This window comes from Aquarana catesbeiana, linkage group LG10 (genome assembly GCF_042186555.1).
Source record: "Aquarana catesbeiana isolate 2022-GZ linkage group LG10, ASM4218655v1, whole genome shotgun sequence".
Lineage (NCBI taxonomy): Eukaryota > Metazoa > Chordata > Amphibia > Anura > Ranidae > Aquarana > Aquarana catesbeiana.
Window position 1 is genome coordinate 251,899,745 of NC_133333.1, and position 21,331 is coordinate 251,921,075.

General features: G+C 46.1%; 1 protein-coding gene across 1 annotated transcript in view; it reads left to right on the plus strand.

The window, feature by feature from the left end:
- LOC141110179 (RING finger protein 207-like) overlaps positions 1-20,483 on the plus strand; it is a 32,536-nt gene extending 12,053 nt beyond the window's left edge. Inside the window, exons 2-5 of the mRNA XM_073601387.1 lie at positions 6,812-6,863; positions 8,877-8,994; positions 10,795-10,875; positions 17,786-20,483. Of these exons, the coding sequence (XP_073457488.1) occupies positions 6,812-6,863; positions 8,877-8,994; positions 10,795-10,875; positions 17,786-17,948 (414 nt within the window). The 3' untranslated portion in view covers positions 17,949-20,483. The remainder of the gene's footprint in view (positions 1-6,811; positions 6,864-8,876; positions 8,995-10,794; positions 10,876-17,785) is intronic.
- Positions 20,484-21,331: the final 848 nt, after the last annotated feature.

A 21,331-nucleotide genomic window follows, 5' to 3' on the forward strand; every position in this document is an offset into this window, starting at 1 on the left:
TAAAGGAGAACCTTCACAGATAATGCAGGTCATTTGTGCCCCATTGGGGAGATTTCTCTCAACTTCCCATCATGTAGACATTGCATCTGCAGCAGTCCAGTGTCTGCTGTGTTTAACTATACTGAGCCCTAGCAAAAAGAGATCAAACCCCCCAAAGCACGTTGGCTGTTTATGATATAAGAATCAGAATAAAAGCTTAACTCCAGGTTTAGGGCCAATCTGATCAACCACTTCTCCCCCCCAAAAAAAAAATGTCTTTACTACATAACGTGGCCACTGTCAGCTATGTATAAACTGTATGTAGTATCAGCTACAGAATACATTGTCGTGATCCGGGAGCAGTATAGGAATTTCCTTGTATTTTTAAGAATCAATACAAGGCTTTCTGTGATTGGAGTAGTGGGCAGATCACATCAATATCTCCACCTCTGCCAAACAGAGGAAGACTTTTGTATTCACTGATAAAAATACAAGGCTTCCATGAAAGGCTGAGAAGCACTCAACTTGATTCTGGGGAGTTCCCATGTTGCTGCCGGAACACAGCACTGTATACTGAACGTAGCCAACGTTACATGAAGTACATATAGAGCTGACAGCAGGTGCATCCCTTAGTAAAAGTAGTTAAAATTATTATTTATTTTTAGTTATTGCATTGTGCAAGTACAAAACAGATTCCAAGGGTGCCAAGCTAGACATAGATCTCAACTGTACAATCCAGTGTTGCCAACCCCCCCCCCCAAGTGAAATTTACTGGCAAGATGCCTAAAAATTACAAACGACACCAATTTTTTACTGGCATTTCAAAAAAGTACCTAAAATGGCTGTTTTCATTGCTAAACTGTGCAGCTTTTAGTAGTTAAACTATAAACGGGTAGCTAGTGCTATTAGCAATGTGTTTAAGTTAAACAAAAGTCAAAAACCGAATTTCTCTATTTACATGAAGGTCATGTTAATATAACACAGCCAGCACAGAGTTCCCCATTACAGTGCAAGGGAGAACTCTGCGAACCTTGATGTAAAGGACGATGCCACAGATCAAGGATCTAAGGGGGAAATCTGATGTACGGGGGGGGGCTCTGCGCTCCCCTTTACATCAGAATTCCCACTTACATCAGGGTCTGCAGCATTGTCCTTTACATCAGGGTCTGCAGAGTTCTCCCTTGCACTATAAGAGGAAATCCTGCAGACTCTGATGTAAAGGGGAACATTGGGAACTCTAATGAGAGAGGGGGGGGAGGCTCTGGTGACCAGAGGTTACCTTCCGCAGAGTGAATACACTAAGGTAAGGGGGGGTTACTGATATAAGGGTTAACCTTTATTTCAGTGCCCCCTTACATTATTGTGCTCACTCCCCTCCCTTACATCAGTGACCCCTCCTTAGACTGACCTCTCAGGTGCACCGTGCAGGGCAACAAGGCTCAGTCAGGCAACTCCAGCTTGGCGGCTCTGGTTTTATCCGATAGTCTCCGCTACACAGTCCACACATGTCTGACTTCTCTCGTGATCCCTAATCTGGCGGTGCTCCCACTCTTGACTCCTCTCCAGACTCCCCCTCAGAGACTGCAGACATGATAAAAGATGAAATTGTCAGAGACTGCAGACATAGTACAGGAGATGATCAGAGACCGCAGACATAGTACAGGAGATGATCAGAGACTGCAGACATAGTACAGGAGATGATCAGAGACTGCAGACATAATACAGGAGATGATCAGAGACTGCAGACATAGTACAGGAGATGATCAGAGACTGAGGACATAGTACAGGAGATGGTCAGAGACTGCAGACATGATACAGGAGATGGTCAGAGACTGCAGACATAGTACAGGAGATGATCAGAGACTGCAGACATAATACAGGAGATGGTCAGAGACTGCAGACATGATACAGGAGATGATCAGAGACTGCAGACATAATACAGGAGATGGTCAGAGACTGCATACATGATACAGGAGATGGTCAGAGACTGCAGACATAGTACAGGAGATAATCAGAGACTGCAGACATAATACAGGAGATGGTCAGAGACTGCAGACATAGTACAGGAGATGATCAGAGACTGCAGACATAGTACAGGAGATAATCAGAGACTGCAGACATAATACAGGAGATGGTCAGAGACTGCAGACATAGTACAGGAGATGATCAGAGACTGCAGACATAATACAGGAGATGGTCAGAGACTGCATACATGATACAGGAGATGGTCAGAGACTGCAGACATAGTACAGGAGATGATCAGAGACTGAGGACATAGTACAGGAGATGGTCAGAGACTGCAGACATGATACAGGAGATGGTCAGAGACTGCAGACATAGTACAGGAGATGATCAGAGACTGCAGACATAATACAGGAGATGGTCAGAGACTGCAGACATGATACAGGAGATGATCAGAGACTGCAGACATAATACAGGAGATGGTCAGAGACTGCAGACATAGTACAGGAGATAATCAGAGACTGCAGACATAATACAGGAGATGGTCAGAGACTGCAGACATAGTACAGGAGATGATCAGAGACTGCAGACATAGTACAGGAGATAATCAGAGACTGCAGACATAGTACAGGAGATGATCAGAGACCGCAGACATAGTACAGGAGATGATCAGAGACTGCAGACATAGTACAGGAGATGATCAGAGACTGCAGACATAATACAGGAGATGATCAGAGACTGCAGACATAGTACAGGAGATGATCAGAGACTGAGGACATAGTACAGGAGATGGTCAGAGACTGCAGACATGATACAGGAGATGGTCAGAGACTGCAGACATAGTACAGGAGATGATCAGAGACTGCAGACATAATACAGGAGATGGTCAGAGACTGCAGACATGATACAGGAGATGATCAGAGACTGCAGACATAATACAGGAGATGGTCAGAGACTGCATACATGATACAGGAGATGGTCAGAGACTGCAGACATAGTACAGGAGATAATCAGAGACTGCAGACATAATACAGGAGATGGTCAGAGACTGCAGACATAGTACAGGAGATGATCAGAGACTGCAGACATAGTACAGGAGATAATCAGAGACTGCAGACATAATACAGGAGATGGTCAGAGACTGCAGACATAGTACAGGAGATGATCAGAGACTGCAGACATAATACAGGAGATGGTCAGAGACTGCATACATGATACAGGAGATGGTCAGAGACTGCAGACATAGTACAGGAGATGATCAGAGACTGAGGACATAGTACAGGAGATGGTCAGAGACTGCAGACATGATACAGGAGATGGTCAGAGACTGCAGACATGATACAGGAGATGATCAGAGACCGCAGACATAGTACAGGAGATGATCAGAGACTGCAGACATAATACAGGAGATGATCAGAGACTGCAGACATAATACAGGAGATGATCAGAGACTGCAGACATAGTACAGGAGATGAACAGAGACCGCAGACATAGTACAGGAGATGATCAGAGACTGCAGACATAATACAGGAGATGATCAGAGACTGCAGACATAATACAGGAGATGATCAGAGACTGCAGACATAGTACAGGAGATGATCAGAGACTGAGGACATAGTACAGGAGATGGTCAGAGACTGCAGACATGATACAGGAGATGGTCAGAGACTGCAGACATGATACAGGAGATGATCAGAGACTGCAGACATGATACAGGAGATGATCAGAGACTGCAGACATAATACAGGAGATGGTCAGAGACTGCATACATGATACAGGAGATGGTCAGAGACTGCAGACATAGTACAGGAGATAATCAGAGACTGCAGACATAATACAGGAGATGGTCAGAGACTGCAGACATAGTACAGGAGATGATCAGAGACTGCAGACATAGTACAGGAGATGATCAGAGACTGCAGACATAGTACAGGAGATGGTCAGAGACTGCAGACATAGTACAGGAGATGATCAGAGACTGCAGACATAGTACAGGAGATGGTCAGAGACTGCAGACATGATACAGGAGATGGTCAGAGACTGCAGACATAGTACAGGAGATGGTCAGAGACTGCAGACATAGTACAGGAGATGATCAGAGACTGCAGACATGATACAGGAGATGGTCAGAGACTGCAGACATAGTACAGGAGATGGTCAGAGACTGCAGACATGATACAGGAGATGGTCAGAGACTGCATACATGATACAGGAGATGGTAAGAGACTGCAGACATAGTACAGGAGATGGTCAGAGACTGCAGACATAATACAGGAGATGGTCAGAGACTGCAGACATAATACAGGAGATGGTCAGAGACTGCAGACATAGTACAGGAGATGATCAGAGACTGCAGACATAATACAGGAGATGGTCAGAGACTGCAGACATAGTACAGGAGATGATCAGAGACTGCAGACATAGTACGGGAGATGGTCAGAGACTGCAGACATGGTACAGGAGATGGTCAGAGACTGCAGACATAGTACAGGAGATGATCAGAGACTGCAGACATAATACAAGAGATGGTCAGAGACTGCAGACATGATACAGGAGATGGTCAGAGACTGCAGACATAGTACAGGAGATGGTCAGAGACTGCAGACATAGTACAGGAGATGATCAGAGACTGCAGACATGATACAGGAGATGGTCAGAGACTGCAGACATAGTACAGGAGATGGTCAGAGACTGCAGACATGGTACAGGAGATGGTCAGAGACTGCAGACATAGTACAGGAGATGGTCAGAGACTGTAGACATGATACAGGAGATGGTCAGAGACTGCAGACATAATACAGGAGATGGTCAGAGACTGCAGACATAGTACAGGAGATGATCAGAGACTGCAGACATAGTACGGGAGATGGTCAGAGACTGCAGACATGGTACGGGAGATGGTCAGAGACTGCAGACATGGTACAGGAGATGGTCAGAGACTGCAGACATAGTACAGGAGATGATCAGAGACTGCAGACATAATACAAGAGATGGTCAGAGACTGCAGACATGATACAGGAGATGGTCAGAGACTGCAGACATAGTACAGGAGATGATCAGAGACTGCAGACATGATACAGGAGATGGTCAGAGACTGCAGACATAGTACAGGAGATGGTCAGAGACTGCAGACATAGTACAGGAGATGATCAGAGACTGCAGACATGATACAGGAGATGGTCAGAGACTGCAGACATAGTACAGGAGATGGTCAGAGACTGCAGACATAGTACTGGAGATGGTCAGAGACTGCAGACATAGTACTGGAGATGGTCAGAGACTGTAGACATGATACAGGAGATGGTCAGAGACTGCAGACATAATACAGGAGATGGTCAGAGACTGCAGACATAGTACAGGAGATGATCAGAGACTGCAGACATAGTACGGGAGATGGTCAGAGACTGCAGACATGGTACAGGAGATGGTCAGAGACTGCAGACATAGTACAGGAGATGATCAGAGACTGCAGACATAATACAAGAGATGGTCAGAGACTGCAGACATGATACAGGAGATGGTCAGAGACTGCAGACATAGTACAGGAGATGATCAGAGACTGCAGACATGATACAGGAGATGGTCAGAGACTGCAGACATAGTACAGGAGATGGTCAGAGACTGCAGACATGGTACAGGAGATGGTCAGAGACTGCAGACATAATACAGGAGATGGTCAGAGACTGTAGACATGATACAGGAGATGATCAGAGACTGCAGACATAGTACGGGAGATGGTCAGAGACTGCAGACATGGTACAGGAGATGGTCAGAGACTGCAGACATAGTACAGGAGATGGTCAGAGACTGCAGACATAATACAAGAGATGGTCAGAGACTGCAGACATAGTACAGGAGATGATCAGAGACTGCAGACATAGTACAGGAGATGGTCAGAGACTGCAGACATAGTACAGGAGATGATCAGAGACTGCAGACATAGTACAGGAGATGATCAGAGACTGCAGACATGGTACAGGAGATGGTCAGAGACTCCAGACATGATACAGGAGATGGTCAGAGACTGCAGACATAGTACAGGAGATGGTCAGAGACTGCAGACATAGTACAGGAGATGGTCAGAGACTGCAGACATAGTACAGGAGATGATCAGAGACTGCAGACATAGTACAGGAGATGGTCAGAGACTGCAGACATAGTACAGGAGATGATCAGAGACTGCAGACATAGTACAGGAGATGATCAGAGACTGCAGACATAGTACAGGAGATGGTCAGAGACTGCAGACATAGTACAGGAGATGGTCAGAGACCGCAGACATAGTACAGGAGATGATCGTGTGGACAGTCCCCAGGTCCCCCTTTCAGTGCAATTTCAAGTGCACTTTGCACTTGTAGTGCAAAATGAATTTTCCTTTCGTAAATAACCCCCCCATGAACGAGATCATCCAGAAGTCTCTGCAGGTGGACGTGCAGATCGCCTCGGAGTATTCCTCGGTGGAAATAAAGAGGACGGCATTTGAGGAGGTGAGTTTATTTATCAGATCCATTGGCAGCATCTGTGATGGCCAGACTAAGACCCCCATACACACTGTTGGATTTTCTGCAGATTTTTGTCTTCAGATTTACCAAAACCAAGTAGTGCGAGGGCCGGCCTGATTGTATACAGATTGAAATTTTTAAGGTTTGACCTCAGATTATATGGTTTTGGAAAATCTGAAGACAAAAATCCAGAACCGGGGGCACAGCTATGAGCCGCAGGGCAACCGGTGTTGTCAGAGGCCTCTAAAGCCTTCGGAGTTTCCTCAAAAAAGTCTTTCTGTTGATCCTTTTTCAGGTTTTGATAAATTTTAATTATTTTCATTATATTCAGAAATCTGTATTACAACCTTTTCACTTTTTAATTCTAGATTTGGGAAGAAACCTACCAAAGGGTGGCAAATGAGCAGGAAATTTATGAAGGTAATAAGATGTGTTCCTGCAGTATTCACAGTTGGGTTGTACTTGTGTGTATATACAGAGGCCTTGCCAAAAAAGCTTAACCCCCTTAGCACCCTGTAGGACTATTGAACCCCCCTTTTTTCCCCCTTCCTGTCTTTGAGACTGATAGTGATGAGCTTGGGTTTGTTACAAGGTCAATCGAACCCCGAAGTTAGCTGTCACTGCTGGGCCAAGGGCCTAATATAACACATGGCCATTATAGGGCAATGTTATTGACTTAGTATAGCCAATTCGCTATAAACCGATCAGCTACAACTTTATGACCACTGACAGGTTAAGTCAAGGACATTGATTATCTCTTCTTCAATGACATCTGAAAATAGAATGAGATATATTAGGCAGCAAGTGAACATGTTGCCCCTGAAGTTTGTTTTGTTGAAAGAAGAAAAAAATGGGCATCGCAGTTATTTGTGTATGGGTGAGGGTCAGGGTACCCATGCTGACCGGTGTCCACAGCCAAAAGTGCCTACAATGGGCACGGGTACATCAGAACTGGAACATGCAGCAATGGAAGAAGGTGGCCTGGTTTGATGAATCACGTTTTCTTCATGTGGATGGTCGGGTGGGTCACTTACCTGGGATGAGATGGCACCAGGATGCAGTATGGGAAGAAGGCAAGCCGGTGTCTTGCCGAGAAAGTTCCCCCGGCGGATAAGGACCCCCCTGTACTGCGCAGGCGCAACGCTTGATAGGAGCCGCCGAAGATAGCCGAAGCTGAAAATCTTCAATCAGCTGTACACGGCGCCTGCGCCCTGGGTCCAGGTTCAAGCCCCACCATCCAAGTGGACCTAGAGGGAAAATAAAAAAGTGCCGAGCGAAGTGAGGCCGTGCCCGAAGCGTGGCGAGCGAAGCGAGCCCGCGAGGGGCCCTCTTACAGGCGCCGTGTACAGCTGATTTCCAACTATTCGGCTTCGGCTATTTCCGCCGGCTCCTACTGCGCAGGCGCAGCGCCTGCACAGTAGAGGGGGGTCCTTATCCGCCGAGGGGAACTTTCTCGGCAGAACACCGGCAGAGGTGTGATGCTTTAGGCAATGTTCTGCTGGGAAACCTTGGCTCCTCCCACTCATGTGGATGTTACTTTGACATGTACGTATCACCTACTTAAACATTGTTGGTGGCCAAGTACACCCCTTCATGGAAATGGTATTCCCTAATGGCAGTGAATAATGTGCCCTGCCACACTGCAAGAATGGTTCAAGAATGGTGTGAGGTGTTGACTTGGCCTCCGCATTCTCCAGATCTCAATCCAATTGAGCATCTGTGGGATGTGCTGGAAAAACAAGTCCGATCCATGGAGGCCCCACCCCCCCTAACTTACAGGACTTAAAGAGGAAGTAAACCCTCTCTAAATAAAATAAAAAAAACACCCTGCAGGACAAAGGCGTAATGAGCTAGTATGCATAGCATACTAGCTCATTATGAATTACTTACCTGAGATCGAAACCCCCGAAGCAACCCTCGTTCACCTCCTCCGTCGCCGCCATGATACCCGAAGTGACTTCCGGGTATCGCTGCTCCGGTGCTGTGATGCGCGCGGGACCTGTCAGTGATGGCATTATCGCCTTCACTAACGGCATGTTCAGTGCGCATGCGCCGTAGACATCGGTGTCCATTTTTAGGCAAATATCTCCTTAACCGTGTAGGCATACCTGAAGGTTAAAGTGGTCTGTAAGGGTTTACAACCACTTTAAAGGATCTGATACTGACGGCTTGGTGCCAGATACCACAGTGTACCTTCAAAGGTCTAGTGGGGTCCAGGCCTGGATGGGTCAGGGCTGTTTTGGCTGTAAAAGGGGGGACCTACTCAATATTAGGTGGGCGGTCTTACAGATTTGGCTGATTGGTGTATTGCATCAATATCATTGGCCTAATATGGCCATGTGACCATATTTGGTCGATGACATCACAAGCAGGGAGAATCCTCTCACCGATAATAATTGCCCCATCCATGGTCTGGTCTCTCGTTCTCTGTAGCTCAGCTACACGACCTCCAGCAACTGAAACAAGAAAATGGCTACCTGACCACGATCACCAAGCAGATTGCGCCATATGTACAATCCATCGCCAAGGTCAAAGAGCGCTTGGAGCCCAGGTAGGAATGTTAATACTTTTGTGTTTTGGTTCAATTATTTATATCCAAGAAAGAATTCTAAATATCTTTCCATCCTGATACATTTTTAGGTGTAGCTAACTGTTCAATTGTTCCCCATTGGACACAACCTGCTGATCCCGACTGCTATTCCCGTCTGATACACTAACACAGGGGCTCCAAACTTTTAAAACAAAGGGCCCAGTTTACTGTCCTTCAAAAATTAGAGGGGGGCGGACTGTGGCCAGTGAGAAAAAACAATGGCATAGGCTCGGAGGTCCATGGGAGTAAAACAAATTACATCATTGGTGTCAATGGGAGCAATAGTGCCCCATCATTGGTGTCAGTGCGAGGAATAGTGCCCCATCATTGGTGTCAGTGTGAGGAATAGTGCCCCATCATTGGTATCAGTGGGAGGAATAGTGCCCCATCATTAGTATCAGTGGGAGGAATTGTGCCCCATCATTGGTATCAGTGGGAGGAATTGTGCCCAATCATTGGTAGTGGGAGGAATAGTGCCCCATCATTAGTATCAGTGGGAGGAATAGTGTCCCATCATTGGTATCAGTGGGAGGAATAGTGACCCATCATTGGTATCAGTGGGAGGAATAGTGCCTCATCATTGGTATCAGTGGGAGGAATAGTGACCCATCATTGGTATCAGTGGGAGGAATAGTGCCTCATCATTGGTATCAGTGGGAGGAATAGTGTCCCATCATTGGTATCAGTGGGAGGAATAGTGCCCCATCATTAGTATCAGTGGGAGGAATAGTGCCCCATCATTGGTATCAGTGGGAGGAATAGTGCCCAATCATTGGTATCAGTGGGAGGAATAGTGTCCCATGATTAGTATCAGTGGGAGGAATAGTGTCCCATCATTGGTGTCAATGGGAACAATAGTGCCCCATCATTGGTATCAGTGGAAGGAATAGTGCCCCATCATTGGTAACAGTGGGAGGAATAGTGTCCCATCATTGGTATCAGTGGGAGGAATAGTGCCCCATCATTGGTCTCAGTGGGAGGAATAGTGCCCCATCGTTGGTGTCTGTGGGAGGAATAGTGTCCCATCATTGGTGTCAATGGGAACAATAGTGCCCCATCATTAGTATCAGTGGGAGGAATAGTGCCCCATCATTGGTATCAGTGGGAGGAATAGTGCCCCATCATTGGTATCAGTGGGAGGAATAGTGCCCCATCATTGGTATCAGTGGGAGGAATAGTGCCCCATCATTGGTATCAGTGGGAGGAATAGTGCCCCATCATTGGTATCAGTGGGAGGAATAGTGTCCCATCATTGGTATCAGTGGGAGGAATAGTGTCCCATCATTGGTATCAGTGGGAGGAATAGTGTCCCATCATTGGTATCAATGGGAACAATAGTGCCCCATCATTGGTATCAGTGGGAGGAATAGTGCCCCATCATTGGTATCAGTGGGAGGAATAGTGCCCCATCATTGGTATCAGTGGAAGGAATAGTGCCCCATCATTGGTGTGGACTGAGACATTGCTGTGGACAAATCTGACACTGACATCTGACACTGACACTTTTTGGGGACCAGTGACACCAATACAGTGATCAGTGCTAAAAACTATTGCACTGTCACTGTACTAATGACACTGTCAGGGAAGGGGTTAACCCCAGGGGCGATCAAAGGGTTAAAGGGGTTGTATAGGTTTGTTTTTGTTTTTTTTACAATAACAAACATGTCAACATGTCACTCCTTTAGTAAATCAGGAACAGTGAGGAGATGCATTGCACACAACTGTACTATATATATTTATTATTATTATTATATATAACAGACTGAAAGAACCTCAAGAGCTGAAAGACGATGTATCTGAGAAAACCTCTGAAGATTCCTCAATGTTGGAGCTGCATGGCAGGTAACATAAAATATATATAAATAAATATATGTGTGTATATGTGTATATACAGTATCTCACATTTTTATCTCCCATTTGTGTAAATCTTTTCTTCTATCTTTTCATGTGACAACACTGAAGAAATGACACTTGTCTACAATGTAAAGTAGTGAGTGTACAGCTTGTATAACAGTGTAAATTTGCTGTCCCCTCAAAATAACTCAACACACAGCCATTAATGTCTAAACCGCTGGCAACAAAAGTCAGTACACCCCTAAGTGAAAATCTCCAAATTGGGCCCAATTAGCCATTTTCCCTCCCCGGTGTCATGTGACTGATTAGTGTTACAAGGTCTCAGGTGTGAATGGGGAGCAGGTGTGTTAAATTTGGTGTTATCGCTCTCACTCTCTCATACTGGTCACTGGAAGTTCAACATGGCACCTCATGGCAAAGAACTCTCTGAGGATCTGAAAAAAAGAATTGTTGCTCTACATAAAGATGGCCTAGGCTATAAGAAGATTTCCAAGACCCTGAAACTGAGCTGCAGCACGGTGGCCAAGACGATACAGCGGTATAACAGGACAGGTTCCACTCAGAACTCAGAACAGGCCTCGTCATGGTCCACCAGAGAAGTTGAGGTCATGTGCTCAGCGTCATATCCAGAGGTTGTCTTTGGGAAATAGATGTATGAGTGCTGCCAGCATTGCTGCAGAGGTTGTAGGGGTGGGGGGTCAGCCTGTCAGTGCTCAGACCATACACCGCACACTGCACCAAATTGGTCTGCATGGCTGTCGTCCCAGAAGGAAGCCTCTTCTAAAGATGATGCACAAGAAAGCCTGCAAACAGTTTGCTGAAGAAAAATAGACTAAGGACATGGATTACTGGAACCATGTCCTGTGGTCTGATGAGACCAAGATAAACTTATTTGGTTCAGATGGTGTAAAGCGTGTGTGGCGGCAACCAGGTGAGGAGTACAAAGACAAGTGTGTCTTGTCTACAGTCAAGCATGGTGGTGGGAGTGTCATGGTCTGGGGCTGCATGAGTGCTGCCGGCACTGGAGAGCTACAGTTCATTGAGGGAACCATGAATGCCAACATGTACTGTGACATACTGAAGCAGAGCATGAGCCCCTCCCTTCAGAGACTGGACCGCAGGGCAGTATTCCAACATGATAACCACCCCAAACACACCTCCAAGATGACCACTACCTTGCTAAAGAAGCTGAGGGTAAAGGTGATGGACTGGTCAAGCATGTCTCCAAACCTAAACCCTATTGATCATCTGTGGGACATCCTCAAACAGAAGGTGGAGCAGCGCAAGGTCTCCAACATCCACCAGCTCTGTGATGTCATCATGGAGGAGGGGAAGAGGACTCCAGTGGCAACCTGTGAAGCTCTGGTGACCTCCATGTCCAAGAGGGTTAAGGCAGTGCTGGAAAATAATGGTGACCACACAAAATATTGACACTTTGGGCCCAATCTGGACATTTTCACTTAGGGGTGTACTGACTTTTGTTGCCAGCGGTTTAGACATTAATGGCTGTGTGTTGAGTTATTTTGAAGGGACAGCAAATTTACACTGTTATACAAGCTGTACACTCACTACTTTACATTGTAGACAAGTGTCATTTCTTCAGTGTTGTCACATGAAAAGATAGAAGAAAAGATTTACATAAATGTGAGGGGTGTACTTACCTTTGTCAGATACTGTGTGTGTGTGCATGTATATATATACTCACACACCGATGAAGAGTCCAATATGCTGTATATATATAGTATACATCAAACGTTTGTATGGTTATCCTGCCACATTTAAAGAACTCCAGGATCTTTGGATTGGGGTATGGCCAGTATAATAATAATAATAATATAATTGTCAAAGTCTTTAAAAGAGAAGTACGAGAGAAATTCTTTTATTCACACTTCTCTTGTGGGTCACAGTAGTGCACTTACATGTGTTCTCCTGTGACCCAGGATCAGTCTAAAGCCCGCTGTCAGCTGATGTCACAGAGCCGCTGCAGTCTCTGGATGTATCCCAACAATGATGTCAGGATCCACCCAGATCCCTGACTGGCAGCTGACTCGGCCAATGAGAGCCCGGGTCCCCCTTACCCCTCCACAGCCCAGCTCTCCAGTACGCACTAGCGGGGCAGAGCAGAGAGAGGTGATGGTGACCTGAGAACTGAGGGATCGATGGTTATGTGATCACTCACTTTTTAGGCTCAGAGCCAGTGGGGGACAGCTGGAGTGTCCGATCGATGCTGCAGCCATACAGCGCATCCGGAAAGTATTCACAGTACTTCACTTTTTCCACATTTTGTTATGTTACAGATATATTCCAAAATGGATTAAATCCATTATTTTCCTCAAAATTCTACAATCCCCCATAATGACAATGTGAAAGAAGTTTATTTTTTATAAATAAACCCCCTAAAGTGTTTAAAGCGGAACTCCAGGCTGACAACATTTTGTAATTTCTGCAAATAAAGAAAAAAAAAATTGTTACTTCCGTGGATCTCATACATGAAAGTGCTATTGTAGATTATTGACTTCTTCCTTTGTCCATTCACACCATGTGATCTATGAACCAATGACAGAGCACACTGCCTTCTGTGAATGGATAAGTGGAGAGCGGGGGAGGGGCAGATTACTGGAGAAGTGGTGAAGGCCGTAATGTCCAGTATGAAGTATAAATCTTCTAGTAATCAGTGATATGGATATGGGATCAACCCCGGCATGGGTACATTTTTTGTTTTTCTATATATATTAGAAATGTAAAAAATACTCTTGTAGGTCGTACGATTATTCAATTCATAAAGCAGAGTGGAATGGAAGCGCTAAAAGGTCTCAACCCCGAGTGTCAGCCGGATAAGAGGAGACACATTGCAGCTCTCACTTCAATATTTGAGTATTTGGCTTCTCTCCCACAAATAATGAGATCCTCATATCCCTTCATGTAGATAAAATGTCCATCAATGAGCCTGGAGAGCCGCACCGCGATAGAGGAGCAAAGAATGACTTGTGACGGGTTCTCCATAGCCTATTCCTTTTGGATATACTGTGTGTGTGTATATATATAATACAGACACACACTAACTATATAACCAAAAGTATTGGGACGCCTGCACACATATGACACACATGAACTTTAATGACATCCCAGTCTTAGTCTGTAGGGTTCAATATTGAGTTGGCTCCGCCCTTTGCAGCTATAACAGCTTCAACTCTTCTGGGAAGGCCATCCACAAGGTTTAGGAGGGTGTCTATGGGAATGTTTGACCATTCTTCCAGAGGAGCATTTGTGAGGTCAGGCGCTGATGTTGGACAAGAAGGCCTGGCCTCGCAGTCTCCGCTCTAATTCATCCCAAAGGTATTCTATCAGGTTGAGGTCAGGACTCTGTGCAGACCAGTCAAGTTCCTGCACCCCAAACTCGCTCATCCATGTCTTTATGGACCTTGCTTTGTGCACTGATGCGCAGTCATGTTGGAACAGGAAGGGGCCATGCCCCAAATGTTCCCACAAAGTTGGGAGCATGAAATTGTCCAAAATGTCTTGGTATGCTGACCCCTTAAGTGTTCCCTTCACTGGAACTAAGGGGCCAAACCCAACCCCTGAAAAACAACCCCACATCATAATCCCCCCCTCCCCCAAGCCCAACCCCTGAAAAACAACCCCACATCATAATCCCCCCTCCCCCAAGTGATGTGCACCAGTGCATAAAGCAAGGTCCATAAGGACATGGATGATAGTTTTGGGTGGAGGAACATGACTGGCCTGCACAGAGTCCTGACCTCCACCCGATAGAACACCTTTGGGATGAATTAGAGTGGCACACACACACACACACACAGTGTGCAGACAGCACCAAAGTAATATAGCTTAAACAGTAAGGCCCAGCTCACACTGATGCAAGGAGCGCTTTGACTTTGGAGCACTTGTTGCATTAGAAGTCAGACCGCATTCTGTGCAATGGAACTGTTCTAATCGGTGCGACTTGAGTCGCTCTGACTTAGAAAATGGTTCCTGCACTACTTTTGCTCCGACTTCGGTACACAACTTGCATGCAACTTCTTTAACAGAAGTCAATACAAGTCGTACCAAAGTTGTGCTAGGGTCCAGCTTTATAGTCATGTGAAAACCCCTCCCCTTCTGGGGGATCTCTGTACATTGCAGGGATTGTAACAAACTTTGTAGCAGATTCCCACCTTTTGTTATTCAGTAGAAATAGCTGTTTCTCTGTGTCCATGTTCAGAGTGAATGTGAATGGGAGTGATTTTATAATTATCAATCAGCTGCTGCACCTGCAGGGCGCTAATAAGGAAAGTGACAGGGTCTGCATCCCTTTAGATGTGGTTTCCCTTTTGTGAGCATCTCACCAAAAATGACATTTTTGTTGCAGGGGATGCCCAAAATCTGACTTGTATCAGTGCAGACTTCTGGGAAAATCAGTGAGCCAATCACACACGCAGGAAATGACATTTCTAGGGGGGGAGCTCTGTATATTATCTGTGTATAGAACTCCTCCAGGCGGCCATATTTCTTTTTACAGAAAATTACAGCGGCTGTAGATTGTAATTGAATATTATTAAAAATGATCTTTCCTTTCAATGTGACTTGTGTAGTGATTGTATTTTCTATATTATTTTTTTTTATTTAGTATTTATTTCCCCACAAAAGTAGAGTTACCCTTTAAATGCCCATGTATGCAACATGGTGGTGGCTTGAGAAAAGGCAAGGAAGCCTAAACATCGCTACATGCTGCAACCCTCTCTTTGATTATATATTTGTTATTTGACACTTTTTTCATTGGGGGGTGTGGTTTGTTGCACCATATTGTGCAGCATTATCACCGTGGGCACCATGAGGGCCAGCTGCCAGCGTCCTAACAACTGATGATGTCATAGGTTGGAGGACCCTTGTTTGTCCTTCCCCCTCTCGGTCAGCACTGGGGTCACATTGATTGAATATAGGAGAAGAGAAATGCTGGAATACTAGTCAGCGGGAATGTGCAAAGGTGTCTTTACATTGTAAAAATAAATCACCGCTACTGTTGGGTGTCCTCCGTGTGTGTAGATGCCGCTGCATTATGTAAAACGATTTGTTTTTTACATTTTAGAACGGGGTGAATCGGGATTGTACATCATTCAAGGGTGACAGAAAAGCACTGGTCTACACTTCTGACATAAGGAGGGGGGACGACTCTGATGGGAACCCTGATACAAGGGGAGACTCTCTGATGGGAACCCCTGATCGCATTTTGTATGGAAAATGAGGCCTGGGAGCGGGGGGGGGGGGGGGGGAGGGGTCGGGGGGCGAGCAGCGCCAGCAGGCGGGGTTATAGGAGCTCTTCTCCTAGCGATCGCCCAGAGGAAGAGAGAGCCGGCCGGATCTTTAGAGCGCCAAGGAACATCACTGTAGCAGCTTTCATTTGAATTGCCGAGTGTTCCCGCTGCTCGCTGTCACACATGGCCCCGCCTCCTGGTCCTGGGACTTTGATAAACTTAGATACACATCCTGGGATTGGATGGGTAATCTGTCTAAGTTCCTGGGCCAGGAGGCGGGGCTGTATGTGACGGCGAGAGCGGGGAACACACGGCAATTGAAATGAAAGCTGTTACAGTGATGTTCCTCGGCGCTCTGATGATCCGGTCAGCAATCCTCTCCTCTCTTCCCCTGCACAGGTAGGCTGCATTGTTGGGCACAGGAAGGTTCCATTGTTGGGCACAGGTAGGCTGCATTGTTTTGTCACAGGAAGGCTCCATGGTTGGGCACAGGAAGGCTCCATGGTTGGGCACAGGAAGGCTGCATTGTTGAGGACAGGCTGCATTGTTGGAGCGCAGGTGGGATAGGTTGATGGACACAGGTGGGATAGGTTGATGGATACAGGTGGGATAGGTTGATGGGCACAGGTGGGATAGGTTGATGGACGCAGGTGGGATAGGTTGATGGACACAGGTGGGATACGTTGATGGGCACAGGTGGGATAGGTTGATGGGCACAGGTGGGATAGGTTGATGGGCACAGGTGGGATAGGTTGATGGACACAGGTGGGATAGGTTGATGGACACAGGTGGGATAGGTTGATGGGCACAGGTGGGATAGGTTGATGGACACAGGTGGGATAGGTTGATGGACACAGGTGGGATAGGTTGATGGGCACAGGTGGGATAGGTTGATGGGCACAGGTGGGATAGGTTGATGGACACAGGTGGGATAGGTTGATGGACACAGGTGGGATAGGTTGATGGGCACAGGTGGGATAGGTTGATGGGCACAGGTGGGATAGGTTGATGGGCACAGGTGGGATAGGTTGATGGGCACAGGTGGGATAGGTTGATGGACACAGGTGGGATAGGTTGATGGGCACAGGTGGGATTGGTTGATGGACACAGGTGGGATTGGTTGATGGACACAGGTGGGATTGGTTGATGGACACAGGTGGGATTGGTTGATGGGCACAGGTGGGATTGGTTGATGGGCACAGGTGGGATAGGTTGATGGACACAGGTGGGATAGGTTGATGGGCACAGGTGGGATAGGTTGATGGACACAGGTGGGATAGGTTGATGGGCACAGGTGGGATAGGTTGATGGGCACAGGTGGGATACGTTGATGGGCACAGGTGGGATAGGTTGATGGACACAGGTGGGATACGTTGATGGGCACAGGTGGGATACGTTGATGGACACAGGTGAGGCTGCACTGAGGGGCACTGAAAAAGTTGTTAATATTTATTTTTATAACTTAATTCTGCATAAAACATTTAAGTGTAATTTCATGAGATAATTTAGGGTGTGTTTAGGGGCAGAGCAGGGTAGGGGAGGGGTTGGGTGGGGCAACTGGTGGCGAGTAACCCTTGAGGCCTGGCTAGTAGCTCAGGACTTGAAATTCGGAGCCCTGCCTTATCTAATTCCTGACATTTTCATTCTAGGAACGAAGTGACGACTTGCACAGAAGATCAGCATGAAAAGCCTCCAGAATTGAAGTTTGACAACCGAACGTTGGACCTGCTCAATGATGACGTTCTGCTGATCAGCAAAGATTATTACAGGCTGACGCAGAATCTCTCCTCCTGGAAGGGGCTAAACACATAAAGGGGTTCACAATGACCCCATCTACAGTCGTCTTATGAGACATCTTGCACTTGTTTCATAACAACTTGTTACAATTGACAGTAATACTGGAGAGAGCAAAATCTGGTGCAGATCTGCATAGAAACCAATCAGCTTCCAGGTTTGATAGTCAAAGCTTCATTGAACAAGCTGAAGTTAGAAGCTGATTGGCTCCCATGCACCAGATTCTGAGTCCTCCAGTTATAGTAAATCTCCCCTCTATGGCTGTCCACTTTATAAGCTTCCCATTGGTTGAGGGAGAATCGGTCACAACTGGTCTTATGAGCTCCTCCTCTTCAGACCTCTTTCACACAAGTGTAACTTGGGACTGCAGAGTCGCATGACAAGTTGTACCCCATGATTTCCAATGAGTACAGTTCATATCTGTGCCACTTCAAGTTGCAGCGACTTCATAGTAGTCCCTGCACTACTGACTTTGCGTCTGACTTTGATGCGACTTGAGGTCCATAGACCTCAAGATTACACAGGCATATCTTCAAGTCATGTCAGTCGTGCGACTTTCAGGTCACACAAGTGTGAAAGGGGCCTTCCTTTGACTTGGCCTTACACTTCGGGTTCAGAGGTCATCTGGCAGTTACTGTCAACCCCCTGACCTCACACACATGTACATCCAGCATATCCGCATGCATATTAGTACTGTGCGAATTGAGCAAAAAAAAAAAAAAAAGTTCTTCAGGTTCCTCCCTTTTTCTGACAAATGCCCTTTTCACCCCATTCACACTTGTGCGATTTATCATCAAACTTTGGACATCAAAGTCGCATCGCAAGTCTTACCCCCTGTATTCCCAATGATAACCATTCATTTATGTGTGACTAAAGGCCCTGTACACACGATACGAAAATCGGATGGAAAAATTTCTACGACGAGCTGTCTGCTGATTTTCGGACCGTTAGTACAGTGGAACCTTGGTTTACGAGTAACGCGGCTAACGAGCGTTTTGAAAGACGAGCAACTTTTAAAAAAAAATCCTGACTCAGTTTGCAAGTGTTGTCGCGCAAAACGAGCAGAATTCAAGCTAATGGGGTGTGCAGTACCGCTTTTGGCCAGAGGTGCAGGGGGGCGCCGGTGACACTCGGAGCCATTCGGAAATACAGTGAAACCTCGGATTGCGAGTAACGCAGTTAACGAGTGTTTCGCAATACGAGCATTGTTTTTTTTTTTTTAAATCCTGACTCGGTTTGCGAGTGTTGTCTCGGAAAACAAGCAGGATTCAAGCCACAGCAGCGCAGTACCGCATTTGCCCAGAGGTGCGAGGCCATCGGAGCCGACCTGAGCGAAGCGGTTCGGAAATACTCCATTCCCGAGCCTTTCCGAGTTCAGCCGAGCTGTCCCGAGTATTTCCGGCGCCCCCCCCCCCACCTCTGGCCACATGTGGTATTGCATGCCATAGAAGTCAATGTGGAACGAAAAAATTTTCATTTCCATTGAATTCTATGGGGAAACTCGCTTTGATATGCGAGTGCTTTGGATGACAAGCATTCTCCTGGAACGGATTATGCTCGGAATCCAAGGTTCCACTGTACGGTGAATTCGACAGCCGATTTCACTTTTTCGTCAGACAAAAGCTGGATGGGCAGACTATGAAATTTTTGGCGGATGTGAACACAACGTCTGATTTTCGTTTCATTAGTACGCTTTTTTTTCGTACGAAAAAAATCGTAAGTGCAAAACTACGCATGCTCAAACGAAAGAATACATACAAAACTATTCAACACATGACATCACTTTCTGTCATACGAGAATTTTCATATGGTGAGTATTCTCTTCACTTTACACATGAGACCAGCATGCCTCAAAAAAACGGATGTTTGGTCATCCGAAACTCTAAAGCCTCGTACACACGATCGGGTTATCCGACGGGAAATGTGTGATGACAGGCTGTTGGCGGAAAATCCGACCGTTTGTACGCTCCATCAGACAACTGTCAGATTTTCCGCGGTCAAATGTGGGGTAGCGTGCTTTAAAATTGTCCACCAACAATTGTGTGTTGTCCAATATTCTGATCGTGTGTACACAAGTCCGTCAGACAAAACTCCAAAGTACAAAAACGCCATGCTCAGAAGCAATGCTCACCATAACACAACATTAGCAGAAGGTGTCCAAAGGATGGCGCTAAAGAGCTGAAAAACCACATCGTTTTCGTGTTTGTTGGCCAACAATTCTTTGCTGTTTGTATGCAATACAAGTTCCTGGCCAACGCCCTTCGGACAAAAACCTACGCTTTGTCCGATGAAAATCTGATTGTGTGTACGAGGCTTCAGTCACAGCAACATCATAGACGTTCGTGCTACTACTTTGGTCCGACTTTCATGCAACTTGAGGGCCATAGACTTCAATGTTAACCCCTCCCCCAAAGTTACATGAAAGTCACAACCTGAATGTTTTCCATGGAACATTGGGTCAGACTTTGCAGAGGGACAAGTCACTTCCATCCAAAGAGTGTGAATAGGGCCTTTATTATGGGAAGTAGTAAAATACCGCAACTTGTCTATAAATACTCCATCCATAAGCCAGGAAGAGGAAAGTCGTGTCCGTTGCCCGGTAGTAAGCGTTGTCGAGGGACGACTTGTATCTGTTTCTTGAGATGACTTGGCCAGACAGAATTCAGAAATCCAGTGACAGAATTTTTCATGGATGAAGAGCTCATTTTCCTTCTTCCTGTTGTCTTCTAGCCGCCGAATAACCAAATTCAGTCCCGTGAATATCTCCTCTGTGATTGGCTCCTGTTTTCTTATATATAAAGTTGGTTTGAAAAATTCCCTTTTTTTTTTACTCTAAACAGTGTCTGCCGTCCTGTACAGAGGAATCCCTCCATTCTAAAAAGTGTTATTAAAACTCTTCTACACCTAACTGCTGCACTGTTACATTCTACTGACCTCTGCATAACCTACTACTGACCCCTGAGTTACTTACCTCCCGTGTAATACTACTGACCCCTGAGTTACTTACCTCCCGTGTAATACTACTGACCCCTGAGTTACTTACCTCCTATGTAATACTACTGACCCCTGAGTTACTTACCTCCCGTGTAATACTACTGACCCCTGAGTGACTTACCTCCCGTGTAATACTACTGACCCCTGAGTTACTTACCTCCTGTGTAATACTACTGACCCCTGAGTGACTTACCTCCCGTGTAATACTACTGACCCCTGAGTTACTTACCTCCTATGTAATACTACTGACCCCTGAGTTACTTACCTCCCGTGTAATACTACTGACCCCTGAGTTACTTACCTCCTATGTAATACTACTGACCCCTGAGTGACTTACCTCCCGTGTAATACTACTGACCCCTGAGTTACTTACCTCCTATATAATACTACTGACCCCTGAGTTACTT